Genomic DNA, 23,629 nt, shown 5'->3' on the forward strand with positions numbered 1-23,629 from the left:
TAAAATTAGTGCATTTAATGCATTGAAAGTGTAAAAGGTTATTTTTATCAACATTAACTTTATGTTTTATTTCTATTTTTTGTATGCTTAACAAATGCACCGGGTGCACTGTTTAACATGACACTTATTTTTTATAGACCAAACTTATGTACAGTTCCATATACACAATTCTTACTGTGTTACATATATGGGGAAGTCATTTTTATTTAAAAACAATTTTCTTTTTCTTTTTTTAATTAAAAAATATAAATAACTACTTTTTTGTAAGAGAAACAGAAAAAACTGCGTCTAAAGAAATGCATATAAGTTTTTTTCTTTTTTATATACTATTTTATTTATAAGATTCTTTTATTTTTTTACTCAATATTTTAAGATTCTTTTATTTTTTTACTCAATATTTTAAGATTCATATGTTTTGGCTCATCTTATAAAAAAAATTAATTGGCTCGTGTTGGCCTATATTTTGGGTTACCTCTACAGGAGGTTTTTTTTTTCCAAATGACAAGGAGGAAATTAGTGTCATAATATAAGTTTCGAATTAAAAATCATTTTATTTTATACTTATTTTTTTATCCTTGCCACTTAAGTATTACGTTTTCTACGAATGAGTTGTCTATTTGAAAGACTGAATTTTTTAACTTATGTAAATAAATAAAAATTTATGTATTATTATAATATTTTTAAGGTAATTTATGAAAAAATAGCTTATAAAAACACATTTTTGTTAACTGATGACAGTTAATTATATGATATTTTAGTGGTAATTTAAGGTTGTTTTAATAGCAATTGAAGCCCAAAAGTAAGCAAATATCCGGAAAAAGTGAAGGTATTTGGCTTAGAAACAAGAAAAGTGAAAAAAGCATAAAAAAGGACAAAAACGTAATAAACAGCGCAAGTCATCGTACCTACGATGAGATCAAGCGTGGCACGATGAGAAAGCGGTTTAAATTGAAGAAAATATGCAATAAATCTTTTTCATCGTACCACGATGACTTATCATCGTGACACGATAAAGGCGGATGAAGAAAAACAGAAAATCTGGAGAATATCTTCTATCGTACCACGATACAATCCATCGTGACCACGATGAGACAAAATTACACGTCATCGTGGCCACGATGAGTGCGATGGACGCGTAGAAAATCTCAAAACTCAGCTGAAAAACTACAAATAGAGTCCTCCTCCTTCACAATTATTCATTCCAAAAAACATTGAGAACTATTCAATATTCAAGAAAGTTAGGAGAACTCTAAGAAGGAGACTAGAAAGGCTAAGGTGCTCCAGAGGCATAGGGGTAATCTTTATGCTTTCTTTTCCTTGTTGTTTTGTTATGGTTTAGTAGCTAAAGGGTTAGGTCAAGTAGATGAACTCCCCTAGTACTGCTTGACACATGTAATTTGGTTATTTTTCAAGACTATTTACAATCGTTATTCATTTATTATCTGTTACTATCTCTATTTATCATTTTATACACTAACATATATGAAAGGCCGCATATTTGTTAGTAATTAGGGTCAAAGTGGATACCGTGACACATCCAAGACTACTGAATCAAAGAGATATTATAATCTGTCAATATGAGACCATTAAATTCAGTATTTGCGGTTAGGTTTGAGACTAATAATTACACATGATTAAATTATGTACTGATATTAGGAAACCAAGTATGCTAGAGAACTTGTTAAATTTTGAATCTCTAAAGGTAAGGACGCCCCTTCAAGGCTGAACCCGTTAAAGGTAAGGACACGAGATAACGAAGGCTAAACCTAGCTTAATTGGTTCGGCCTAAACAGATTACAATAGAAGTAAGGATAATTATACTAGGCTTACTTTAATAGAAATTAATCTCCAAATAATACTTCGATAGTAAGCGGATATAGCGCAAGTTACCAAGCAGGAATAAAGGAGAGATTCAAAAGTCCTTAACCATTGTTCCCATTTGATAATTCAAATATTTCATTACTCGTTACTTTAATTGTCATTTATTTCAAGCTGTTTAAAACCCCTTCAATCAAACAAAGCGAATGTAAAGCCTTTTACTTTAATTTACTTTCAGCACATAAATTCATAATCGAAATTGGTAACTTTGGCACAATCCCCGTGAAGAACGATAACTTACTAATTTGTTACTTGGTTGCGATTCTATGCGCTTGTAGAGCCACCATCATTAACAAAAACTTATACGTTAATATAAAAATTTATTTATTTGCATAAACTATTTTTATAAGATGAAACATAAGTCAAATCCAAAAGATCCCTATTCTAAAAATTGAGGTTAAAAATTGTCCTATTAGGTTCCATAATAACTAATATAAAGTTTATGGATAAATAAATTTATAGAGTGAAACTTTTTTAAGAGTGAATGTAATTAAATCTCTTTATGGAAATATTTTTTTTAGAAGTATGTAAATTTAATGCTTTATGAAAAAATATATTTAATTTAATAATAAAAACAAATTATTTTCAGTCAAAAAGAAATAAAAACAAATTATTATCATATCTTGTATATTTATTTATTTACTGTGAAAATTATTATCATATATTTTATCTTCTATATTTATTGAAATAGAATAATTTGATAGTCTAATAGACTTGGTATACTATATAACCTAAATATTGACCCTTTTTTATTAAAAAAAAAAAACTCATATATATTCAATAAGTTGTTAATGAACCCACCAACAATGAATTGGTCCAAGTGGTAAGGGTCTTGGTCCCCTTAAGCATGTGGTCAGGGGTTCGATTCCTGGCTCATGTGTACCTAGAAAATTCGGTTGGGAGGGGAGAACCCACCTTGTGTGCCCCACATGTTCCCTGACGGAGATTAGTCATCACTTACGGCGGTGGAAACTTCGTACCAATATCATGGTAACCAAAAAAAAAAAATGTTAATGAACCCTCCTAAAATGAATCGTTCAGGAGAACCCGAATTTAATTCCTGGCGAAAATAATTATTGGTCATACTTTACTTACCCAGTGGCCGAACTCTAGATTACTATACCCCTTTCCCCTAAGAACGATGGGGTTAACACAAAAAATCATAAATATATTTTATGATCAACTAGAGGGGAATAAGCTTCGGGATCCTTATCTCTAAACTCAACAAGGAAGTCGTCGCAAACATTTCCCTCCCGAAGAGTATGATTAATGTGAATCCTGCAATCTCTAATAAGAAGCTCATTGATGTTTTGAAGGATGACTGCATAATGGTGTCAAGCATTGACAGGTTGTGAGATAATTTTGATTGCAGTCTTAGAGGCTGAATAGCATCGCAACCCTTGTGATTCGTAAATCCCAAGCCATGACTAGGTCATAGTGGATTGCCAAGAGTTATGCATGAAGGATTTAGAGAAACCAATATTGCCAGCAAATCATCAACTTCACACGTCATCACCGTTTCAGATTAAGCCCCCGAAACCCAAGATACCATGATTTTCGAGACTACTCCCATCGACATTCAAAATCATGTCAACACCCCTATGAGCATTCCATCGAACCCACCTAGTTTTCGGTATTGTAACTTTATTATAGAAGCACTTGAGCAACAACTGCACATAGTTTTCTATTGCATCTTACCAAAGACAAGAGGAACTACCTCGTTTGTCAAGCACAAGAGATTCCTATCATTGTTAATTATATCACATATTAGATTAGATTATTTAAATACCACAAAGAAAATCAAAATAAATGAAAAAATCCTAAAAGTTAAGGCGCGTAATTCAAATTCATTAAAGTTTTTGTTAAAATAAATATTAAAATTGAATAAATTTACATGAGACTAAAAACATATTTAAATATATAGTTTCTTTTTCAAACATATATAGATTATAATAAAAATTAAAATGAAATACATGGCAAAAAACAATAGTACGTAATACGTTTGGTTATATATTTGTGAGCTTATATATGTGACATTTAGGATCAATTGTTTTTTTACGGATCTTACAACTGGGTGAAAAAAAGAAAATGAAGAGTAAGCTCCGTGGGTTAGGTTCAAACCACATGATGTCATGATATTACTTACATTACCAACTTAATTTATTTACTATGTTTAAATTTATAAAAGACCCTTTTTTGAAGTTCAAATTTATAAAAATATTTCCATTTACTTTTTTTGAAATTATTTACTATGTTTAAATATATTTTTACTATTAAATCCGATAAATTAATATTTCCGTATATAAGTACTGTACGTCTGTACAGTACAGCATATGAAAGAAAAGTTGAGTGTTTGATTTGATACTTTGAAAGTTCCGTCCGAATCTTAGAAGTGGACAGACCATGAGAGATTAATTAAATTTTTTTTTGAAGGAGAGATTAATTATTATTTATCAGTACTATTAAATGAAAAATATCGTAAAAATGAATGAAATTCCACGTCGGTGTAGACGGTTAAAAAATGCTAACAAAAATTGAAAGCACTACTCTCTCACATCACATGACATCACTCGCTCATAACTCATAACTCATAAGTCATACTACCAGTAAGCAAATAAATAAGAATGCGTTCCGCGTTCGTAACGGATTTGCCACGAATCTCGATTCTTCCAATTTAACACTCTTCTTCTTCTTCTTCTTCTTCACATTCACACTTCCATTTTCATTCACATTCTTTTCATGCATCATATTCATTCATTATTAAATACTCCAATACCCAAACACTAGTACTAGTAGTTAGTTAGTTACTGATAAATAACATGACCGCACCGCCACCGACGACGACGATCTCTCACGCGCCGCCGCTGTATTACTTTCGGTGACTCCGTCGAACGACATGTTGCCGGAGTCTAAAATCATTCATCTCCGGTGCGCCCTTGCTACGGCGCTATTCTTCGCAACCGTTTCTCTCTCTTGCTTAATCTTCTTCAGAGACATTGATTCATACAGATTCTTCTCTGATTTCTCTTCCGCTTATCCTCTTTCTCGTTTTCCTAGCTTTTTTCCCCTGGTGATTACTGATCCTGTTGCGGTAAGTTCCGTTTCTTCTCTTCTCACTGTTTCGCGTCTTTTTTCGTTTCTATTTATAGCATTTTCTGCATCGGTGATTTCGTCTACTTTCTGCATTGTTGCATCGATTGGAAAGTAATTTGAAACTTGATTTTCGCTTTTATACGTACTTGAATGTAATGTAGTTGTTGTGGTACCTTGAATGACGTGTTTTCCATTTTTGGAATGCTCACTGTTATGAGTTATCTTATCGACTTAAATGCAATTTAAGCTTTAATTTCTTTTGAAAACTTGAATATTCTGTTGGACATTGTCTTTTGAAAAGTGTTCTGAAGAGATATACTACTAATTTTGGACCGAAATTTGTTTACCGTCCTTAGTTGATATTTTAAGTTTCAACACAATCAAAGCTGGTAATTTGAAAAGATATAAGTAATTGAGTGTAACCAATATCAGACACCAAACACGACTTTAATCAGACATGTCAGTGCTACATTTATAGATTCCATGTATGCGATTGAGGTCATAAGATATTAAGATTCGATAAAATTTAGATTTCAGTTAGATTAGATGTCTCTCAAGCATTATCTGAGAAAAATTGAGGATGAGATGATGATTTTTTGATTATAATCAACCAAAACAATCGATAGGTAGTAACATTTACACTAACCAACAGTAGTGATTTCTCGCCTGTTGATATGAGTTGTATTTCAGTATTACAAAATATGCAGAATCTTTTCTGCTAGCTATCAGCGGTGTGGTTATTTCATATTTAAAATTCATTCTTTGGTCTTATGAATTAAGTGAATTCAACCATGCATTTAATTCTGATCTATTATTGTTTTATTTAGTTTCATGATAAGCATTAGCATAAACATAACCTGCATGAAAGTATTATTACCATTTTACCAGGAGAGTATCTTGATGCCGATCTGCTGCCCCGATGGAGGGATTACTTTTTTTACTGTCGCGGTTTATCTGTGCATTTGTCCATGAAAAAGGTAAATTTAATTGACTCTTATGCAGACTAGCAATGAATTTCCACTTGAAAAAATCTTGAACGAGGCTGCCATGGAAGACAGAACTGTTATCTTGACCACGTTAAATGAAGCATGGGCTGCTCCAAATTCTGTCATTGATCTTTTTCTTCAGAGCTTCAGAATAGGAGATCGTACCCGTAGGCTTTTAAACCATTTGGTAATCATTGCATTGGATCAAAAGGCATTTGCACGCTGTCAGGTTATACACACCTATTGCTTTTCTCTTGTTAGTGAAGAAGCCGACTTTCATGAAGAAGCATATTTTATGACTCCTAGCTACTTGATGATGATGTGGAGAAGGATTGATTTCCTGCGTTCTGTTCTTGAGCTGGGATACAATTTCGTGTTCACGGTATTTTTTCTTTTCATCACTAATCTTTTCAAGCTCACAAGGACATAACTATGTAAGCCTAAAGTTTGTTTTAATTTTATCAGCTACGAAATAAATTCTCATAAGTTTAATGTTTATTATTATTGTGATGGGTTTTCTTAGATAAATAATGCTTAGCGGGGGAAATTTGTCTGTTAAACGAATGAGTGAGTTGCTTATGTTATGAGTTGACTTTGTATGCTACATATGATATAATTTGTCAGCATTTTATATGTAAATATTATATTGGTTACAGCAATATAAGTGCATACTGTTGATTTTATCCTTTTAGCTAAGTTATGGAGCATGGCACATTTTGTTAAAAAGATTGATAATGAAAATGTAAAATTTGACACCTGAAGTTGTGAATAAAGTGGATGCTCTTTTACCCTATCTGGGGAATCATCATTCCTTAGTTATCATTGATAATTGAACAAACCATTTTCCTCTCCATCTCATTTCCAGACATTATAGTGGAGACACAGTAAAAATTGAATGTATGCTGAACATAAACTTTGACTTGCGAGTTGCAGTTGAACTGTTGTAACAATAATAACGCTTTTGTATATTGCTGATAAGTTTATGGCTATGCATTTTATTGTCGCTGTTAACTTATTATCATATCTTCCTACAATTGATCTTATTAGAAGCTGTATACATTTCTAAGCTCTCTTGTTTAGAAACTTACATGATGTTCCTCTTCCAGGATGCCGATATTATGTGGTTTAGGGACCCATTTCCGCGGTTTCACCTTGATGCAGATTTCCAGATAGCGTGTGATCATTTCACGGGTAGCTTTGATGATGTACAGAACAGGCCTAATGGAGGATTCAACTTTGTAAAGTCCAATAATAGGTCAATAGAGTTTTACAAATTCTGGTACTCTTCTCGAGAAACCTATCCCGGATACCATGATCAAGATGTCCTTAACTTTATCAAGGTTCACCCTTTCATTGCTGATATTGGACTGAAGATAATATTTTTGGATACAATTAATTTTGGCGGGCTTTGTGAGCCAAGCAGGGATTTAAACCAAGTTTGTACGATGCATGCAAATTGTTGCTTTGGTATGGATAGTAAGCTTCACGACCTTAAAATTATGCTTCAGGATTGGAAACATTATTTATCATTGCCTCCAAGTTTGAAGAAATTGTCGGTTGTTTCCTGGAGGGTTCCTCAAAAATGCAGGTTTGTCTTTCTATTCATAATTTAACCTTGTTTTTTATTTACCATTCTTAAACTACTCTTTATTATTGTTCATTGTTTTGATGTCTTCTCTCTGGGGCGAAATTTCTCCGCAGCCTTGATTCTCTCAGGCAACATGGTTCACCAGAGCAAAGTGTTCATGATTAATGTTTTGGTTGCATGTGTCACGTTTAAATGTGGAAGTTCAACGATGCTCAGGGATGAAAGGTTCGATATAGATTGAATTAGGAAATTAATTTTTATAATCCAGCATCTGAAGGAAGAATCTTTCCGCACTAAAGTGCACTTAGGCAATGTGAAAGATGTAACATGCTGTTCAATTCATTGATTTTAAGTGTTCCCTAATTTAATTTTTTTGTGCTTTGCACAATTCTGTTGTATTTTTATTTAACTATTTTCTGATCCTCAACAACCACCCTGTCCTCCTCTTTCTGTAACAGAATACCTGAAACAAGGGAACTCAATCAATCTCTAACTGGATAGAAATTTAAGATAACAAGGTGGAAGTGAATTATTGAAGGTGATACTGATGACAAACACCTTGCTACTCCTTGAACCATTTCCGCTCATCTTTGCTTGGCAACTCAAGTGCTAATTTAACAGTTATACTTGTTTATGGTTTTGGCCAAACTGAATCAGACTTTAAATCCCGCCCTTCCTTGGAGGGATGGTATGCAGACATGTTAGTGTCCCCACTCTCGATATGCAACATTAACATTGAGTAAATCAGCCATTTCGAGATTTAAAGGTCAAATAATTTGGTCTTCGACATTAACAAAATACAAAAATGACTTGTAAGATTGAATATAATTTAGAGTCACTAGTTTCTTTGGATGCAAAATACAAATGTGATACATGATTTTTAACTTTACGACTCATTTTAAAATTTTCTTAATTTCAAAGACAAAATAAGTGACAAGTGCACACTTGACAATTAAATTTGTGATTTGCTCCTAACTTGATTTGACATATTATTCACTTAGCAGTGATCAATTGGATAGAAAAACATAAAGTAACAATTTCCCTCTTGTGAGATCTAAAACTTAAGTCTGAATTTCAAAGGGAAACCGGAGTTCTTAAGAAAAACTATTTTAAAAGTATTGATAGTGAAAACTGCATTTGCGCCTAAGGATGCTTGATTCATACCAAAAAAAAAAAAAAGGAGAGGATAGATTTCGGGTGCAGTGAGATGTTTTTTCAGCTTTTTTATGAGTGGGTTTGAATTTAATTTGCAATTATGAGTCCCCTAATATGTATATGATCCAAACATGCACCCCTAGTAATAATCGACTGCCACAAGTTGACAAATCATTTCAATTTGCACATTTTAATTATACAACTTTTAATTACAATGTTAAGTCCAAGCATTGATCCGCAACAATGTACACACTAAACACCAATGTTGACAGGACTCAACATTGCTACGTGACTCTAGCGAAGCATCATGCATGATAAGCAACCAGTACATAGGGCCATGGAGAAGATTTATAGTATAAATTCTTCCATGGATAAAAAATTTGGCAACCCTTTGATGCTAGTGATGATGCTGTGATTGAACGAACTTCTATCGGTGATTGACAACTGATAGTCATATTACAACAAGTATTCAACAATTTCTCATTCTAGATCTTCGTTTTTTTATGTTTGAAGGTTAGGGATGTTACCTTCATATTAACAGCTCCTACAATTGAGTCAATGTCTTTGTCTTCGTGCTACTTCTATCAATTAGTGAATTATTACTTGAACCACATTAATTGAGTAAGGGTAAATAGGGTTTTACCCCCTGTAAAATAGACGAATTTTGCATTATCCCCCTGCAAAAATAAAAATTGGGATTCCCCCTCGCAATGTCAAAATTCTTTGCTTTACCCCCCTATGTTGACAAGTTGGACGCTGACTGGACATATTTGATGATATTGCATCTTAAGTGGCTTTTAATTTAGTTTTGATTAATTTAATTAGTGTCTCATAGATAAATAATTGTCTAAGTGGATTTTAATTCATTTTTATTAATTCAAAAGAAAGAAAAAAAATCTGGAAGAAGAACAACATCATGAACACCTTTCTTATTGTTCAACTCCATCAAAATCTGGAAATTCATCTTGCTTTCTTAGTCTTCATAATCGGATTCTAAACTCACACCCATTTTTTAAACACCACCCATCTCCTTTCCACCCCCATTAATACCCTCCACCAGCGCACCAAATTTGAATCCCACCCACTAATTAGATTCTCTCACTTTTCCATCTTCATATCATCGTCCTAAACCCATTTTTTCCTCCTTCATTTATATCTCAGCAAACCATTTTTTTTCAAAAACAAACTTGGGAAAAAAAAACTCAACAATAACAAACCCAAAAATTAAAAATCGAGCTTGGGAAGAAAACCACTTTTAGATCTTTTTTTTTTTCATTTTCATATCTGAATTTAAAGATTATGGATGAAAATGTAGTTTGGAGAGAGATGAAATTGAGAGATGATGGGGGTGGAATTAGTAGTTCGATTTATGTGTTCGATTTATGATGTGATTTCATATTTCTAATGTGATTCCTGTGTTCGATTCTGATTTTATTCGTTTTTTGTGTTCTTCAAATTTGGGTTTGATGAGTTTCTGGGTTGGTTAATTTTCTTCAATCTTCTTAGATCTGGGTTGGTTAGTTTTTAGACTATGCTGGTTGTTGCTTGTGGGAGAGATGAAAATGACGACGATGATGATGAGAGAGAGATGAAGATGTTGTTGTTGCTGTTTGTTCTTCCCACCCATTTTTTTTTTTTAATTTTAAAATGACATAACTCATTATTTGGCAAGATAATAAAAAATTAAATAAATAAAAATATAGAAAAGCCACATATAGTTGCCACATAAGCAAAAATAAGATTCCAAATCCAAGTTGTCAACTTAGGGGGTAAAGCAAAGAATCTTGACATTGCGAGGGGGAATCCCAATTTTTATTTTTGCAGGGGGTAATGCAAAATTCGCCTATTTTGCAGGGGGATAAAACCCTATTTACCCATTGAGTAATGATGCTAGGATAGAGGTTATTCTTATTGGTACTTCATCACAATTAGGTTGCAAGTTTCAATTAGTAAAATCGAGAACGGAAGTGTCATTCAGAGAGACTCCATCAATAAAGAATATGGACAAAACTTATCTACGGCTAGCATCAATAGGTGCTGTTATACAATTACAAAGTTTACAAACACAAAAAGAGGCATAAACAACAATTATATAACATAAAAAAACAGAACAAAGACGGTAAGATTCACGGTAAAAATAGAATAAAACACGTGCCACAATAAACAGCTATAATACAAAACCATTAGGATTGGTCTGGTGGTACTTAGGTGGTATCCACGATGTCCTAGGATCAAACTTCATTGCCTTAATTGTATTAAAAAAAAATAAAAAAAAGCTATTATACAACATAATAAGAGAAATATGAAAAAACAAAGATAATAAAAGACTAAACAGGACCGCAAGATTCACAGTAATAATCACAAAATTTTTGGTACCACACTTATCCAGCTCAGTCATCTATCTAAACGCTTGCTGTCTAAAAGAACACCGTGTTCCCAAGTTTCAGTGTACCTACATATTCATATGATAGTAGTCAATTTGGTGACACAGTCATACTTGAAGGGTGGTTAATATAAATTGTTTGGCGAAGAAATATAATCAGCATACTGAAAAACAAAACACATGTGAACAACTCACTAATTAAACTAACTGAGTTTATACCTCGTTCCATTTGCATTCACACAAAAAAACTGCCCATGTCGCCATCCGTCTTTGAAATTGCCAAAGAAGGCATCACCAGACTTTGTGTAAAACCGCCCCTCTCCATTTGCCTTTCCCTTCCAGAAGTTTGCAAACCACCGATCACCAGTGTGAAAATAAAACCAACCCTACATAATTAACAAGCATCATTTACCTTCAAGTGTTTTACCAGAGTAATATCCAGCATTATAATGTATGACGCACTTCAAAATTTATATAAAAAGCAATAACTTGATTATAGCTGTCTAAAATTTATAAGTTAGTATACAAGATCAACACTGCAATTGCCAACAATTGGAGATATGTATTAACCAAAATTTCTTCCGTCAAGTTGTATGACGGTATACTTATTATTACTGAAATTTTCATTGGTATGTGCTCTCACCTGCACATAAATTATATACATTTTGGCAAAAAAAAAACCAGATACAATAACAGTTGCTAGAAGACTTATATACCACAGTAATTTGAGTATAGATACAACATATCAACAGTAAAATGATTTTAAAATATAATTACTTATTGTTCGTGTTGAGCTTCAACGGCATCAGCAGAATTAATTTTAAAACGGTACAAAGTACAAACCTTGCCGTGCATGACATCATCCCTCCACGATCCTTGAAACATATCTCCATTCTTGAAATAGAATGTTCCTGGACCCGATCTCTTGCCACTGTGCCATAACCCGTCATAGATATTTCCATCTTGAAGAACAAGACGCCCCTGGTTGTAGATTTTCATTTAACATAGTTATTCTCTCAGCTTGTTGGCCAAAAAAGGGTGGGGGAAAAGTTCCCGAGTCTAGCTGGAACAAACTCTGCTAGCTATTACAGATTTGTAAGAATTTACCTTCCCTTCAGGCAGACCACCTTGGCACCGCCCCTTGTATCTTCCGCCCCTATATTGTATTTCCACAACAGGACTCCACTTTGTTGACAAATCACGTTCTGCCTCCTGTAAATATAAAGTCAAACCTAAAGAATCTTTACCAGTTGGGATTGCAATATATTTTCAAAATTTACAGCACAAAAAATGAAAGTTTATAATGAAGTAATGATAGTTACATAGTTCAATCTACTACGTCATAGTTAAACTAACAATCTCAACGAAACAAAGTACACAGTTCCTATATTTCTCAAAGTATAACCACATAAAAGTTCGAATCTGTCTTGCACTACATAAGCACCAGAGGTAGTACAGTCTTGGGGGGTTGTTAGGTAATATAATCTTTGGGGGTTATTTCTTTGGAAAGCTTAACTTTGCACAATAAAAAATTATCCTCTGCCCCCTACAATCAATAGGAGCTTAATGTACAACACACGTCCAATTTTGAAGAACGGTGTCCTTTTACATTGTCAGCTATAGAATTCATGCATTTCTCTAGCAACACTTAATAGTACTGCCAGAACATTGCTAATGTTCTCTTTTTCAGTAATATATGCATGGGAAATCATTAAAAAAATCAAGAAACTTTTACCAGCATAGATGCAGCACGAACAGACAGAACACCGTGCTTCTTTGGTTTATTACTATTAGCATGTTTTGCCTTCAAAAGTGAAGATGTAAATTCCATCACTGCTTCTACACCTGCATCCGGCTCATGCTTTTTTGACCTAAATGTGATTTCTAAACAGTCTTTCAACTCTTCTGAAGGCCTCACACCAACAGGAAGGTGGAATATGCTTAGGTTATCAACCATTGGTGTAGCATCAGCTTCCCTTTCTTGGGACCACTCTTTTGCCACTTCAAATCCAGGGCCCAGATTCCATTTTCCAAGCTGCTCCCTCTGAAAAGCTGAGTCGCCTAGTGCAAGTTGATTTGAATTTTGAACAATAGAAATTATTCAACAATTGTCAAGTGCACCAACACAAAGAAAAATAATTATCCATCTCACAAAATTACCTTCTTCATTAATGGATTCATAAGGGATAGGACAATTGGCTATGGTGTCAAATAAATCTTCATTTTTTTCAGAATCCCTGTCATGAAAGATAGGATAAAATTTGTTTGAAAAAGGAAACAACAAAGAGAGAGAACCTGCATGTAAGATAATGTATGTAAATAAGATAGAGAGGAAACCTCAAAGCAGACAACTTTGAGCTGTTGTTGCTCACGTCTGGCTCCAATTCTGTATAGTGCTTGTCAGATCTTTCGTCAACAATACTGGGAGTAATCCTATTTTCCCCCTCATCACTGTCATGAGATCTTATCATTTCATGAGAAGATACTGCATCCTCTTTCCCATAGACAATTTGTTGTTGACTATGCCTTCCCCAAAAGCTAAAAACACGAGGAAAATGCAGGGCAAGTTTGGATAGTATACCACTATTCTGGGAAGGTTGTTGCACGGTTAAGCTGCTTTAATCATATGAAAAGGGAAACCTGTCAAAACTTCTAGGAAGTATGGACGTCAAATACTTAACAAATAAAGAAAAACCCTGTCCCATTGATTGCATCAGATTCATTGTTACCAACTTACCATCAAAATTACACATGGCCACACTATTCAATTACCAAGTAGAAATGTTCTAATGAATGATAAAAAGTATTAAGGTAAAGGGAGCTACTATCATCAAATTCAGTCACAGAAAATAAGTTTACTAACAAGCATTCATAACTTACCCAAGTGTAAGGACAGTCGTGATCAGTAGGTTGGGCTCTACATCAGGCTCAAGTACTGTTGATATTATAATATCCCTCGTGTATTCAGTTGTTTGACGGAAAGTACGCAAAAATACTGCTATATCGCTCTCATTGATGGGTTCAGAACACGCAATAATGCATATAACTACACTATTTGGATCCTGAAAAAATTGGTAATTATAATTTTATACAGCGAAAGAGAAGGAATAAGAATCAGAAGATTAAAATCTAATAGCATAAGATCAAATATTTTTAAAAAGGGATCTAAAACAAATAGCAGAGGAAATCATTCTGAAAAGGGATCTACTAGCAATATGGTTATTTTATGCACCCACAAAAAAAAAAAAAATTGTGTGATCCACACACAAAGCAAAAATAACAAATATGCATGAATATTTAAGGTAGGTGATACCTTCAAAGAAACACCCAGGAAAGGACAATCAAATATAGACTGCAAAATTGAAGTTTTCATATTATAAGCAGCCCCAAATCCAATTCTGGCTTCTTTATAGCATTCCAATATCTGCACATAGTAAGACAGGTTTTAGAAAAAGAGAGTGCATTGATAATAAAGTATGGTCCTGTTTGAAGAAAGATATAAACAGGGCTAACAGAGCTATAAAGCAACATTTATGGGCAAATGTTTGAACTGTTGGTGAAAATCTTAGAAACTTACTTTAATAATTTCTGAATTGCATGTTTCTTTCATGCTACTGTGCAATCTATCTATAAATTTTTTGTGCATTTCCTGTAAAACATTTCATCTATAAGTCTGTAACCATATGATATTTTTACACAAACAACTAACAAGTTAGCAAGATAAATGCTTGAAAATGAAACTTACGGATTTTAGAACAGATATGGCCTTAATAGCTAGCAAAACAGCATCATTTGCAGTCTTCATAGCCTCATCTAGAGTCAACAAGTCTTTTTTGAGAAGTGCATCAATATCAATTTCTGTCCCATAAACAACAAAAGTGGGCAAAATTTCAGACTTTTTGTAGGCATTTTGGTGATCCTATTAAAATTAAATTTTACTTTTCTTCTCCTATTCAACTTTAATCAGTTTCATTAATAGGAACTTTAAACAACTTTCAGGATCCACCCTTAATCCCAATGACATAAATCCATCCAGTTACCATAACTTTCCAATTATTGTCACCCTATGCATGTTACACTTGAGAAACTCAGCAGAATGCCTTTTTGTTTGCTTTACAGGCAGCTTGGATGGTTGGAATAAATGTTTTGACTTTTGATAATTGTGTCCAAGTTTGAGTATGTTCAGGCAATATGGATAAAAATTCTTTGTGGGTGTGGCATGCAAGAAATATAATTCAAAAAGCATTCCTAGAATATGTACAAACATTGATTTTCATCTACTAATTGGTTACTTGATACTTATACAATTATAGTTACACAGGACACATAGGAAGGTCTTAAAATCAGTTCCATGTGCTCAATTATTATACTTTCTATGATTTCAAGGTGATTTGCAAAGAAAATCTTGGGAAAGAATATATAGCCATGAACTTTATATGGGCATTCATTTTCTATTAAGTAAACAAAAATATATATTGCCCTCTGTTCTTCACTCATGCAACTAACAAACCCAACTGACACTTACCAATATCAGATTGACTAATATTGATTTTTTAACTGATTTGCTTTCACATATCGTGTTACCAACCAAACAAAGACACTGGGCCAACTTGTGACATATGCCTATGGGAAAATCAGCAAGTTTCACCTTCAAACTTAGGACAGCCAAAAATGATATGACAGCCTTTAATGAAATTTTCAATCATTAACACAACTAAATCTTCTTTTCAGTTTTCAGAAAAAGAAAAAGCTTTCCTTTCAAATGTAAAATTAAATTTGGCAAAAACCAATGGACCAGGAAAAAGTTGCAAAAATCTGGCACATAGCTCACCGATAAGTAAATTAGTATTCTCCTTAAGCTTCCCCATCAAAGCTTTTACCTGAGAATTCATAATACAAATAATTATATCACACAAACAAAAATGCTTGAATCACAAAACATAACTGATTAAACGGGGAAACTAATGCACTCACGATAAGTGAAAATTTTAAGATGTTTAATAAACCCCCAGTGACATTTTTGTGAGAAACCATAATTGACAAGATGCTAAGCTCACTGAATTATTCATCATATTGCACACAGATTCGTTTGAAAAACAATCACAAAGATTGATTTGAGATTGTAATTTCTGATGTCATTACAGCAACATAGTATATTATACACAGTGTCAACAATACCTCATCTTTTCGTCTTATCCCTTCAAAGCTAAAAGGCTTCAAAACTACAGCAACCGTGAGTCCATTTGTGGACCTTACAGTTTCAAAAATGTCATCAGCGACAGTGTGGTCCGGTCCATATCCTGCACTAGCCACCTAAAGAAGAAAAATGGAGGATAACCAAAGGTCATATTTAGACCGCTTTCACAAATCATGGCTGGAAAAAATACATCTTAAGCCACACAGCCTAATTCATGTCAGTCAGATTTACCATATCTTAGTAATGCAAGAAGTCATGCCTTAGAATTTCAGTTGGATAAAATAAAAAATATTTTCTATGGTGATGAATATCAAATTTATGTAATTCGGTTGATTTGTGTACTTCAAAATATCAGTTTAACAGGATAAAACAAACTACACTTGAGGTGACTTTATCGGTGAAGATCACCAATATTGCAACAAAGATTTTACTACAAGAGTTTTAAGGAAAGGAATGTACAAACAAGGACAATGGTCTTTGAGCATGACTTCATAAATACTGGGGGTTCGACAATTCTTGGATAAGGTTCTGCAGAAATAACATTAAATATCAGTAACTTTAAACCATGGAATGTGCGATATGTATGGATACTTGAACTGAATTTTCATATTTGAAATAAGGCATTACCCCTGTTTTTCTTTACTTATTTTCTATTTTATTGAAACATTATTATTTACATAATGTATATGTGTTTTGATTTGTGGTTTAAGCTTCATTTTGGTAGTGAAATGCATAGCATATTGACGAACAATTGAAAAAGAATGTAACTGCTGTTTCACACTTTTTTTATTACATTACAGAAGAACAAGTGAAGAAGAATCAGAAATGAGAGGAAAACCTTCTTTAGTAGACCTTTGCTGTAATTGCACCTCTTGTGAATCTTTCACAATGACATTCCTGCAGTATATTGATAAATCGAGTCAAATCCAAAATTAGGGGGAAAAGTCAATTCCAGAACAAATTAGATCATTTTCTGCAATGGAAGAATAAGTTATCAAACCACAACCAGCAGTTACTTATCATACACTCTAAATGATGTACTCCCTCCGTCCCAAAAAGAGTGACCCAGTTGACTGTTTCACGTATGCCGATGTATAACTTTGACGATTAATATTTTTAATTGTATAATAATAAAAATTATAAAAATTTGATATTTTGAAAATACTCATCGAGACGAATCCAACAACATCTTATATGCTAATATTTATTTTTATTTATTAGTAGAAAAATATGGTCAAACCAAGATATATGAATAGTGTACATTTTCAAAATAGGTCACTCATTGTGGGACGGAGAGAGTACTATTTAATATCTGGCACAAAGAGAACAACAACGCTAATCCAATCTTACTAATTATTTTGCAAATTACTTTCATCATGATTAGGAGAACTAAAGGTGATCCAATTCCCTAGTTCAGTCCAAGTGAAGAGTAAGGAAAATGATTTATGTCACAAACAGTTCCCTCACGAAAAAGTCACAACACTATATCATTTGCAGAGTACCCATCATTTCCACAAAAAAAAAAAAAAAAAAAAACTTAGCCATTTCCCAATTCTCCTTAAAACCGGACAAGTGTTATTTATTTGTGATCAAATTCCTGTGTTAAATAACAATGCTAGAAGATAAAATTCAACTCCTAAAACTAGTAAAAGTAATAACAAACTATCAACCAACTTTTTCATTACCTAGTGCCTGCTAGAAAATCATCTTAAAGAACACTAATCATCTAAATAATTTGTACTAGACATAATTATGCTCTGCAATTTTGTATTTTGCCAAACAGGCCCGTTGTAGATAAAGGTTTGTTGCTCGTTCAACCCTCGCTCACCCTGCACGATACATGTAGGGATTCAGAAACTTTCTCTATATCTCTATTTTAACCAATCATTCTCTCATCAACTAGTCTTATTTTAATCATCAATCTATAACCTAAATACATACACTAAAGTCATCAAATATGAAAGCTAGATAATCCATTTTCGCGCCAAAGCTAAACGAAAATCCTGAAGTAATCAAATACTACAACAGTGAACGACATTTACATCCCTAGTTACAAAACAAGTTCCAATGCCAAATTCCAAAATTCACCAAAAGCGATTACAGGATAACGCATGAAAAACAACAATTGCAGCAATGAGGAAACTAGATGATTACCAAAAGCGCAGAGAAGACAACTGAAACGGCGAGTTTAAGCAGGAATCAAGAACAGCATCCTTCCTACCGCCAATGGCAATGACTTCGACGAAATCGGATTTAGTTTCTCCATTATCAATTCCTCCATAACCGTTCGACGGAACTTTCTCCGAGCATATTCTGATCTGTAGAAACGGTTTTGAATTGCGACTCCGACGAAAGCCATAATCGCAGTGAGGAAGAGAAAGAGAGCATTGACAGCGAAGTTGATTGGAGTTAAAATGGAATAAGGAAGAATTGGAAAACGGTTTGAAAGTAGGGAATGAAGAAATCTCCATTTAGCGTTGTAGAAGTGATAAGGCTAAGCTATCTTCTATTTCGCAGTGCTGCAATTAACACCTTGCTATTTCGTACAGTACTTTCTAGTGTTCTTGGGAAAGAGCCCGGTAAGATATAATTTCACCGCGACATAAATAAAATTTAGTTAAAAATTTTATTTTATTTTGTTGAGAAACTTTACTTTTTTAAAATTTATTAAAAATCTAACTTATGTAGTAAATAATATGGATTAGATTAGATACATTAGATTTTTAATAAATATATAATGTAAATTTTTCTTATATTAAAAGATTAGAGGGAATATTTTCGGTAAGAATTAAACTTGATAATACAAGATAATACAGGGCATGATAAAGTTGTATCGGAGAGAGATAGAGCGATAATATTTTTATATTCAAAAATTAAATGGGTATTTTTCATATTTTTTATAGTTGCATTGTGAACAAAAAGTTGTCATGTGGTTTAGTGAGGGACATAAATTATTGTTTTATCCTCATATTTGGAATTAGATGATTCATAGTTGGTAATTATATATTTTCTCATCGTTTACATAAGAGGTTAATTAGAGACAATGAGTTTTTTTGTTTTTTGTTTTCAAGGACAGAAAAAAAAAAAAACAGGTTCATGGAGAAGATATACCAGTTCTATGGTGGCGGTAGCCATGGCCCATGGTGAAGATGGTTCTATATAATAACGGTTGTAATAATAATAAAGTAAAAAAAATTTCCTGAAAATAATAATAAGTTAAATTAAAAACCATATTTAATTAATTTTTTTAAAACACTTTTTATGTGTGCCACATGGCAGTAAATTATTCAGCCATGTGGCACTCTGTTTGTTAAGCGCGATAGTTTATATCAATTTCTATTCAAATCAATTTCGACAAGCGGAAAACTAATTCGAATAGTCTCAACCGTATAAATCTGAAATAGAATAATTAAGCATCAATCTAAACAAAATTCATACATAATCGTAGACATGAAAGTGATACAAAACAACATAAACACTCAAACGAAATTGCTATTAAAAATCAAACCTCAAGAATTCATAAACGGAGTTCCTTACACCAATGGATCAATAGAAAGTTTAGTTCTCCATAGCAAGTAGTCGCCTGGGGTTATATTTCGTGAATCACATAATGAAAATCCTCTAGGTCAGAAGTCGGTTTAAATATAGCGAGATAAATGGGCCATAAAACAATTGGGCCGAAAAATATAAGTTATGCTGAAAATAATTATTCTTCCTAAGTCTGGAACATTGACGAGTAAATATAACCCTCTTGCGCTATGAACCGGGCTCTGGCTTCAAAATAAGAGTTGTATATTTCTCCGTTAGCTTTCTAATGCAACTGACTGCGCCTCAGTCCGATATTCCTAGCTCAGTTTGTGATCTGCGCAATAAGAAGGTGTCAATTACTGTTTTATTACGAAAATAAATAGCAAAACTGAATTATTAGCAAAACTAGACTCTAAACACAAAAACATGATAAAAACACTAAAATAGCAGAAGAAGTCATAAATTGCCTTAGCACAAAGTGATTAAAAAGTGCACTAAAAATGCACTGATCAAATTCCCCCACACTTAAGCTTTTGCTCTCCGTGCAAAATTTTAACGGTCACAAGCAGTCAACATACTCCAGGTTTCAAGCTTCAAGCCTTAGATTGGAATTCAAAGATTGGCATAATTCTTATCTATCAACTTTCAATGATAATCTTGCACGTGTGTGTGTACTGTCTCCTACTGTCAACCAAAGTAATGTCAAGATCCCTCGCTGAAACTACCCATTCTAAATGCTAAGATGTCATTCTTTTCCTACAATTTTGGAGTTAACCAGGATTTCAGTCTAGGGGGGGCTATTTCTTTTTAAGAGATCCAAAGCCTTTCAATTTCAGCACAGGGGCAACTTCTTTCAAGCTTTACTACTTATTATTATTATTTATTATTTTAAAGCTTTAGGACTACTCCACCTTTTCACCTGACGGGAACTTACTTGTAATAAGATGTAAGATGTTAACAAACCCAAAATTTTTACTTTGTCACAAAACGCCATTTATCCCTCCAGGGATTTAAGGTTCTTTATTTCTCTCTTTTGTTTTATCCTCATATTTGGAATTAGATGATTCATAGTTGGTAATTATATATTTTCTCATCGTTTACATAAGAGGTTAATTAGAGACAATGAGTTTTTTTGTTTTTTGTTTTCAAGGACAGAAAAAAAAAAAAAAGTTCATGGAGAAGATATATTAGTTCTATGGTGGCGGTAGCCATGGCCCATGGAGAAGATGGTTCTATGTAATAACAATTGTAATCAATGTTTTAAGAACCGGACCGGACCGGACGGTTTGACCGGTTCGACTGGGAACCGGACACAACAGCGGTCCGGATGAGTGCTAAGAACCGGTAATCTGTAGAACCGGGAAAAAACCGTTTGGAACCGTTCTGAACCGTCCTGAACCGCTCAAACCGTCGAACCGGTGGCGGTTTTAAAAAACCGGCCGGTTCGGAATCTAGCTTTAAAAAAAAAAAATCCCTATTTTTCAAGATCTTTTCAGTGTTTTCACGCTATTTTTTAGCCAAGATTTTTTTTTCTTTTCCTTTTATACATTGATTAAGATTTATCTTTGTCTTTTACATAATTAATTAACAGAGTTGTAAAAAAATCCAGACATAGAAAAGAAATACAGAGATCAGAAAGATTCAATTTTCTTTTCCTTTGCTTTTATACAAATAAAAGTAACTGATTTGTTTAAAAAAAGTAAAAGAAAAGAGAGAGATTTGCTTGAAGAAGATAAAGAAAAGAGAGAAAAAGAACAAGATTGAGCTTGAAGATGAGATGTAAGAAAGGATGTGCCAATAAAAAATAAGAAAGAAAAAAAAAGAAGAAAAAAACTCACGTGAGAAGAGAAAGATGAAGTGACGGCTGATTACATTTGCATATTGTTTGTATTGTATATATACTAAGACTAGATTAGGTATTTATATTTAGGGTTTAGTAAATGGGCTTGGGTCAAGTATGTTCTTTTTTCACTAATAAATTGGGCTTATTGTTGAGCTAAGTATTATTCTTTTTATTTTATTTAATATTTATTTATGTATTACTTTCTTGTTATTATAATAAAATTATATGAACGGTTCAATATAAACGGTTCAATAACGGTTGAACCGATCCGACCGGTTGAACCTTGAACCAATGGTCACAACGGTTCGACTTCCGGTTCGGTTCTTAAAACATTGGTTGTAATAATAATAAAGTATTTTTTTTTTTGTGTAGATAATAATAAGTTAAATTAAAAAACATATTTGATTCATTTTTTTAAAACACTTTTTATGTGTGCCACATGGCAGTAAATTATTCAGCCATGTGGCACTCCGTTTGTTTTACTACTTTTTTGTAACGACAATCTAACAACAAGGACTTAAAGCAAATTTTTTGCAAATTGCAAGATCAAAACTAAATAAAATAAATTACAGGGACCAATACCAAAATATGTTACAATTGCAGTGACTACTAACATATTTAAGCTTTTTAATTTGTCAAAAAAAAATTAGAAAAAGGAAACAAATATAGTATTACTATTACCTAGTACTGGTAGTAGTATTCAGAAATCCATTGTTTTAAATAAAAAAGAATATAAATTCATATTAATCAGATTAATTTTTTCATAAAAAACTGTTTCTTTTTCTTTTATTCTTTTTAGTATAGAAAGAACTTTTATTGCACTATGAGCCAAATCTAATTAGGTCTCAGTGTCTCACAAGCTGGAACACACTATTTCTCGACCATTTTTGTAAGTCAAAATTCTTTTTTGCACATTTATTATGGAGTAGCTTTTTTGTCTTAATTTTACTATGTAATATCTCTATCAAAATTTCTAAAATGACCTTATAATTTACGTTCGAACTTTACAATTATGTTAAGGAGTAACATGTAATTGTAGTAATACTAATAGTTGCACCATTAATTAGACTCATAGACGTATCTCGGTTTGACAACTAATGTTTTCTACGCTTGACCCAATACGTATGAATGGGTAAATAAGAGTATTTACCTTTTTTTATGGTCTTACCTCTTCATTTTTAGTTTACCACTCTACTACGGAAAAAAAAAGCGCGTAAAAGTCACTCTCCCTTTACTCTCGTGTCATTCATTTCACTCTCTATAACAAATCATCACGAGTTATTTGATTCTGTTTATTCCTAACGAACTCAACTCTCTCTTCCTCTCTCAGTCTCTCTCTCTCTCTCTCTCTCTCTCTCTCTCTCTCTCTCTAACAATGAAGAACAAACCTTCTAATTCTAACACTCCTTTTTCCCGTTCAAATTCAGCTGATCCCGATTTTGATGCTAGCGTAGAGGTTTCTCCTGACCTTACCACCACCGGACGAGTTACAAGATCATCCAAGAAACTTCTCATTGGTTCCATGGTGGCTTTGATCCTGTTGCTACCGTAGAGGTTTCTGCTCCCCTTACCACCACCGAACACGTCACAAGATCATCCAAGAAACCTCTCATTGGTTCCAGTTCTGGTGGCTTTGATCCTGTTGCTACCGTAGAGGTTTCTGCTCCCCTTACCACCACCGAACACGTCACAAGATCATCCAAGAAACCTCTCATTGGTTCCAGCTCTGGTGCCTTTGTTCTGGTTCCGCGAAAACCTAGAACTCCTACCGTAGAGGTTTCTCCTCCCCTTACCACCACCACAGAAGGTTCCGGTGCCTCTGTTCTGGTTCCGCAAAAACCTAGAACTGGTACCGTTATTACGACGAAGTTGAAGAAGAACCTGGCTGCTACTGCTGCTGCGAAGAAACTCGATGCGGTGAAGAAGAATAATAAGGAACTCGATGATGATGCTGCTGCTGCTGCGGCGAAAAGGAATC

General features: G+C 33.4%; 2 protein-coding genes across 4 annotated transcripts; one reads left to right on the forward strand and one right to left on the reverse strand.

Annotated features, from left to right (window-relative positions):
* The first annotated feature begins 4,516 nt into the window (after window positions 1-4,516).
* LOC123922489 (uncharacterized protein At4g15970-like) lies at window positions 4,517-7,941 on the forward strand. The gene is made up of 4 exons (XM_045975208.1): window positions 4,517-4,969; window positions 5,974-6,339; window positions 7,064-7,545; window positions 7,659-7,941. The coding sequence occupies exons 1-4, from the start codon at window positions 4,775-4,777 to the stop codon at window positions 7,708-7,710; spliced, it is 1,095 nt and encodes a 364-aa protein (XP_045831164.1). The 5' UTR covers window positions 4,517-4,774; the 3' UTR covers window positions 7,711-7,941.
* Window positions 7,942-10,825: 2,884 nt separating this feature from the next.
* On the reverse strand, window positions 10,826-18,840 carry LOC123922477 (protein ACCUMULATION AND REPLICATION OF CHLOROPLASTS 3). Of its 3 annotated transcripts, XM_045975201.1 has the most exons (17): window positions 18,435-18,548; window positions 17,966-18,109; window positions 17,119-17,177; window positions 16,744-16,808; window positions 16,262-16,396; window positions 15,915-15,963; window positions 14,829-14,941; window positions 14,661-14,732; window positions 14,397-14,507; window positions 13,964-14,145; window positions 13,421-13,699; window positions 13,244-13,320; window positions 12,819-13,144; window positions 12,191-12,295; window positions 11,927-12,064; window positions 11,303-11,469; window positions 10,826-11,152 (listed from the first exon to the last, which is right to left on the reverse strand). In XM_045975201.1, exons 4-17 carry the CDS (start codon window positions 16,771-16,773, stop codon window positions 11,095-11,097), a joined length of 1,842 nt encoding a protein of 613 aa, XP_045831157.1. In that variant the 5' UTR covers window positions 16,774-16,808; window positions 17,119-17,177; window positions 17,966-18,109; window positions 18,435-18,548; the 3' UTR covers window positions 10,826-11,094. The 3 variants fall into 3 exon arrangements, with proteins under 3 accessions (XP_045831157.1, XP_045831151.1, XP_045831149.1); XM_045975195.1 differs by lacking the exon at window positions 17,966-18,109 and having other exon boundaries at window positions 13,421-13,696; window positions 18,435-18,840; XM_045975193.1 differs by lacking the exon at window positions 17,966-18,109 and having other exon boundaries at window positions 18,435-18,837.
* Window positions 18,841-23,629: the final 4,789 nt, after the last annotated feature.

The sequence above is a fragment of the Trifolium pratense genome, linkage group LG1 (assembly GCF_020283565.1).
Source record: "Trifolium pratense cultivar HEN17-A07 linkage group LG1, ARS_RC_1.1, whole genome shotgun sequence".
Taxonomy (NCBI): domain Eukaryota; kingdom Viridiplantae; phylum Streptophyta; class Magnoliopsida; order Fabales; family Fabaceae; genus Trifolium; species Trifolium pratense.

Coding starts and splice junctions, on each gene's coding strand:
- LOC123922489 (XM_045975208.1), top strand. CDS start 4,775: ATGTTGCCGGAGTCTAAAATCATTCATCTCCGGTGCGCCCTTGCTACG. Junction 4,970..5,973: donor TGATTACTGATCCTGTTGCG/GTAAGTTCCGTT, acceptor ACTCTTATGCAG/ACTAGCAATGAATTTCCACT. Junction 6,340..7,063: donor GATACAATTTCGTGTTCACG/GTATTTTTTCTT, acceptor TTCCTCTTCCAG/GATGCCGATATTATGTGGTT.
- LOC123922477 (XM_045975193.1), bottom strand. CDS start 18,751: ATGGAGATTTCTTCATTCCCTACTTTCAAACCGTTTTCCAATTCTTCC. Junction 17,178..18,434: donor TTGTCTTCTCTGCGCTTTTG/GTAATCATCTAG, acceptor AATATACTGCAG/GAATGTCATTGTGAAAGATT. Junction 15,964..16,261: donor GGATAAGACGAAAAGATGAG/GTATTGTTGACA, acceptor ATGAATTCTCAG/GTAAAAGCTTTGATGGGGAA.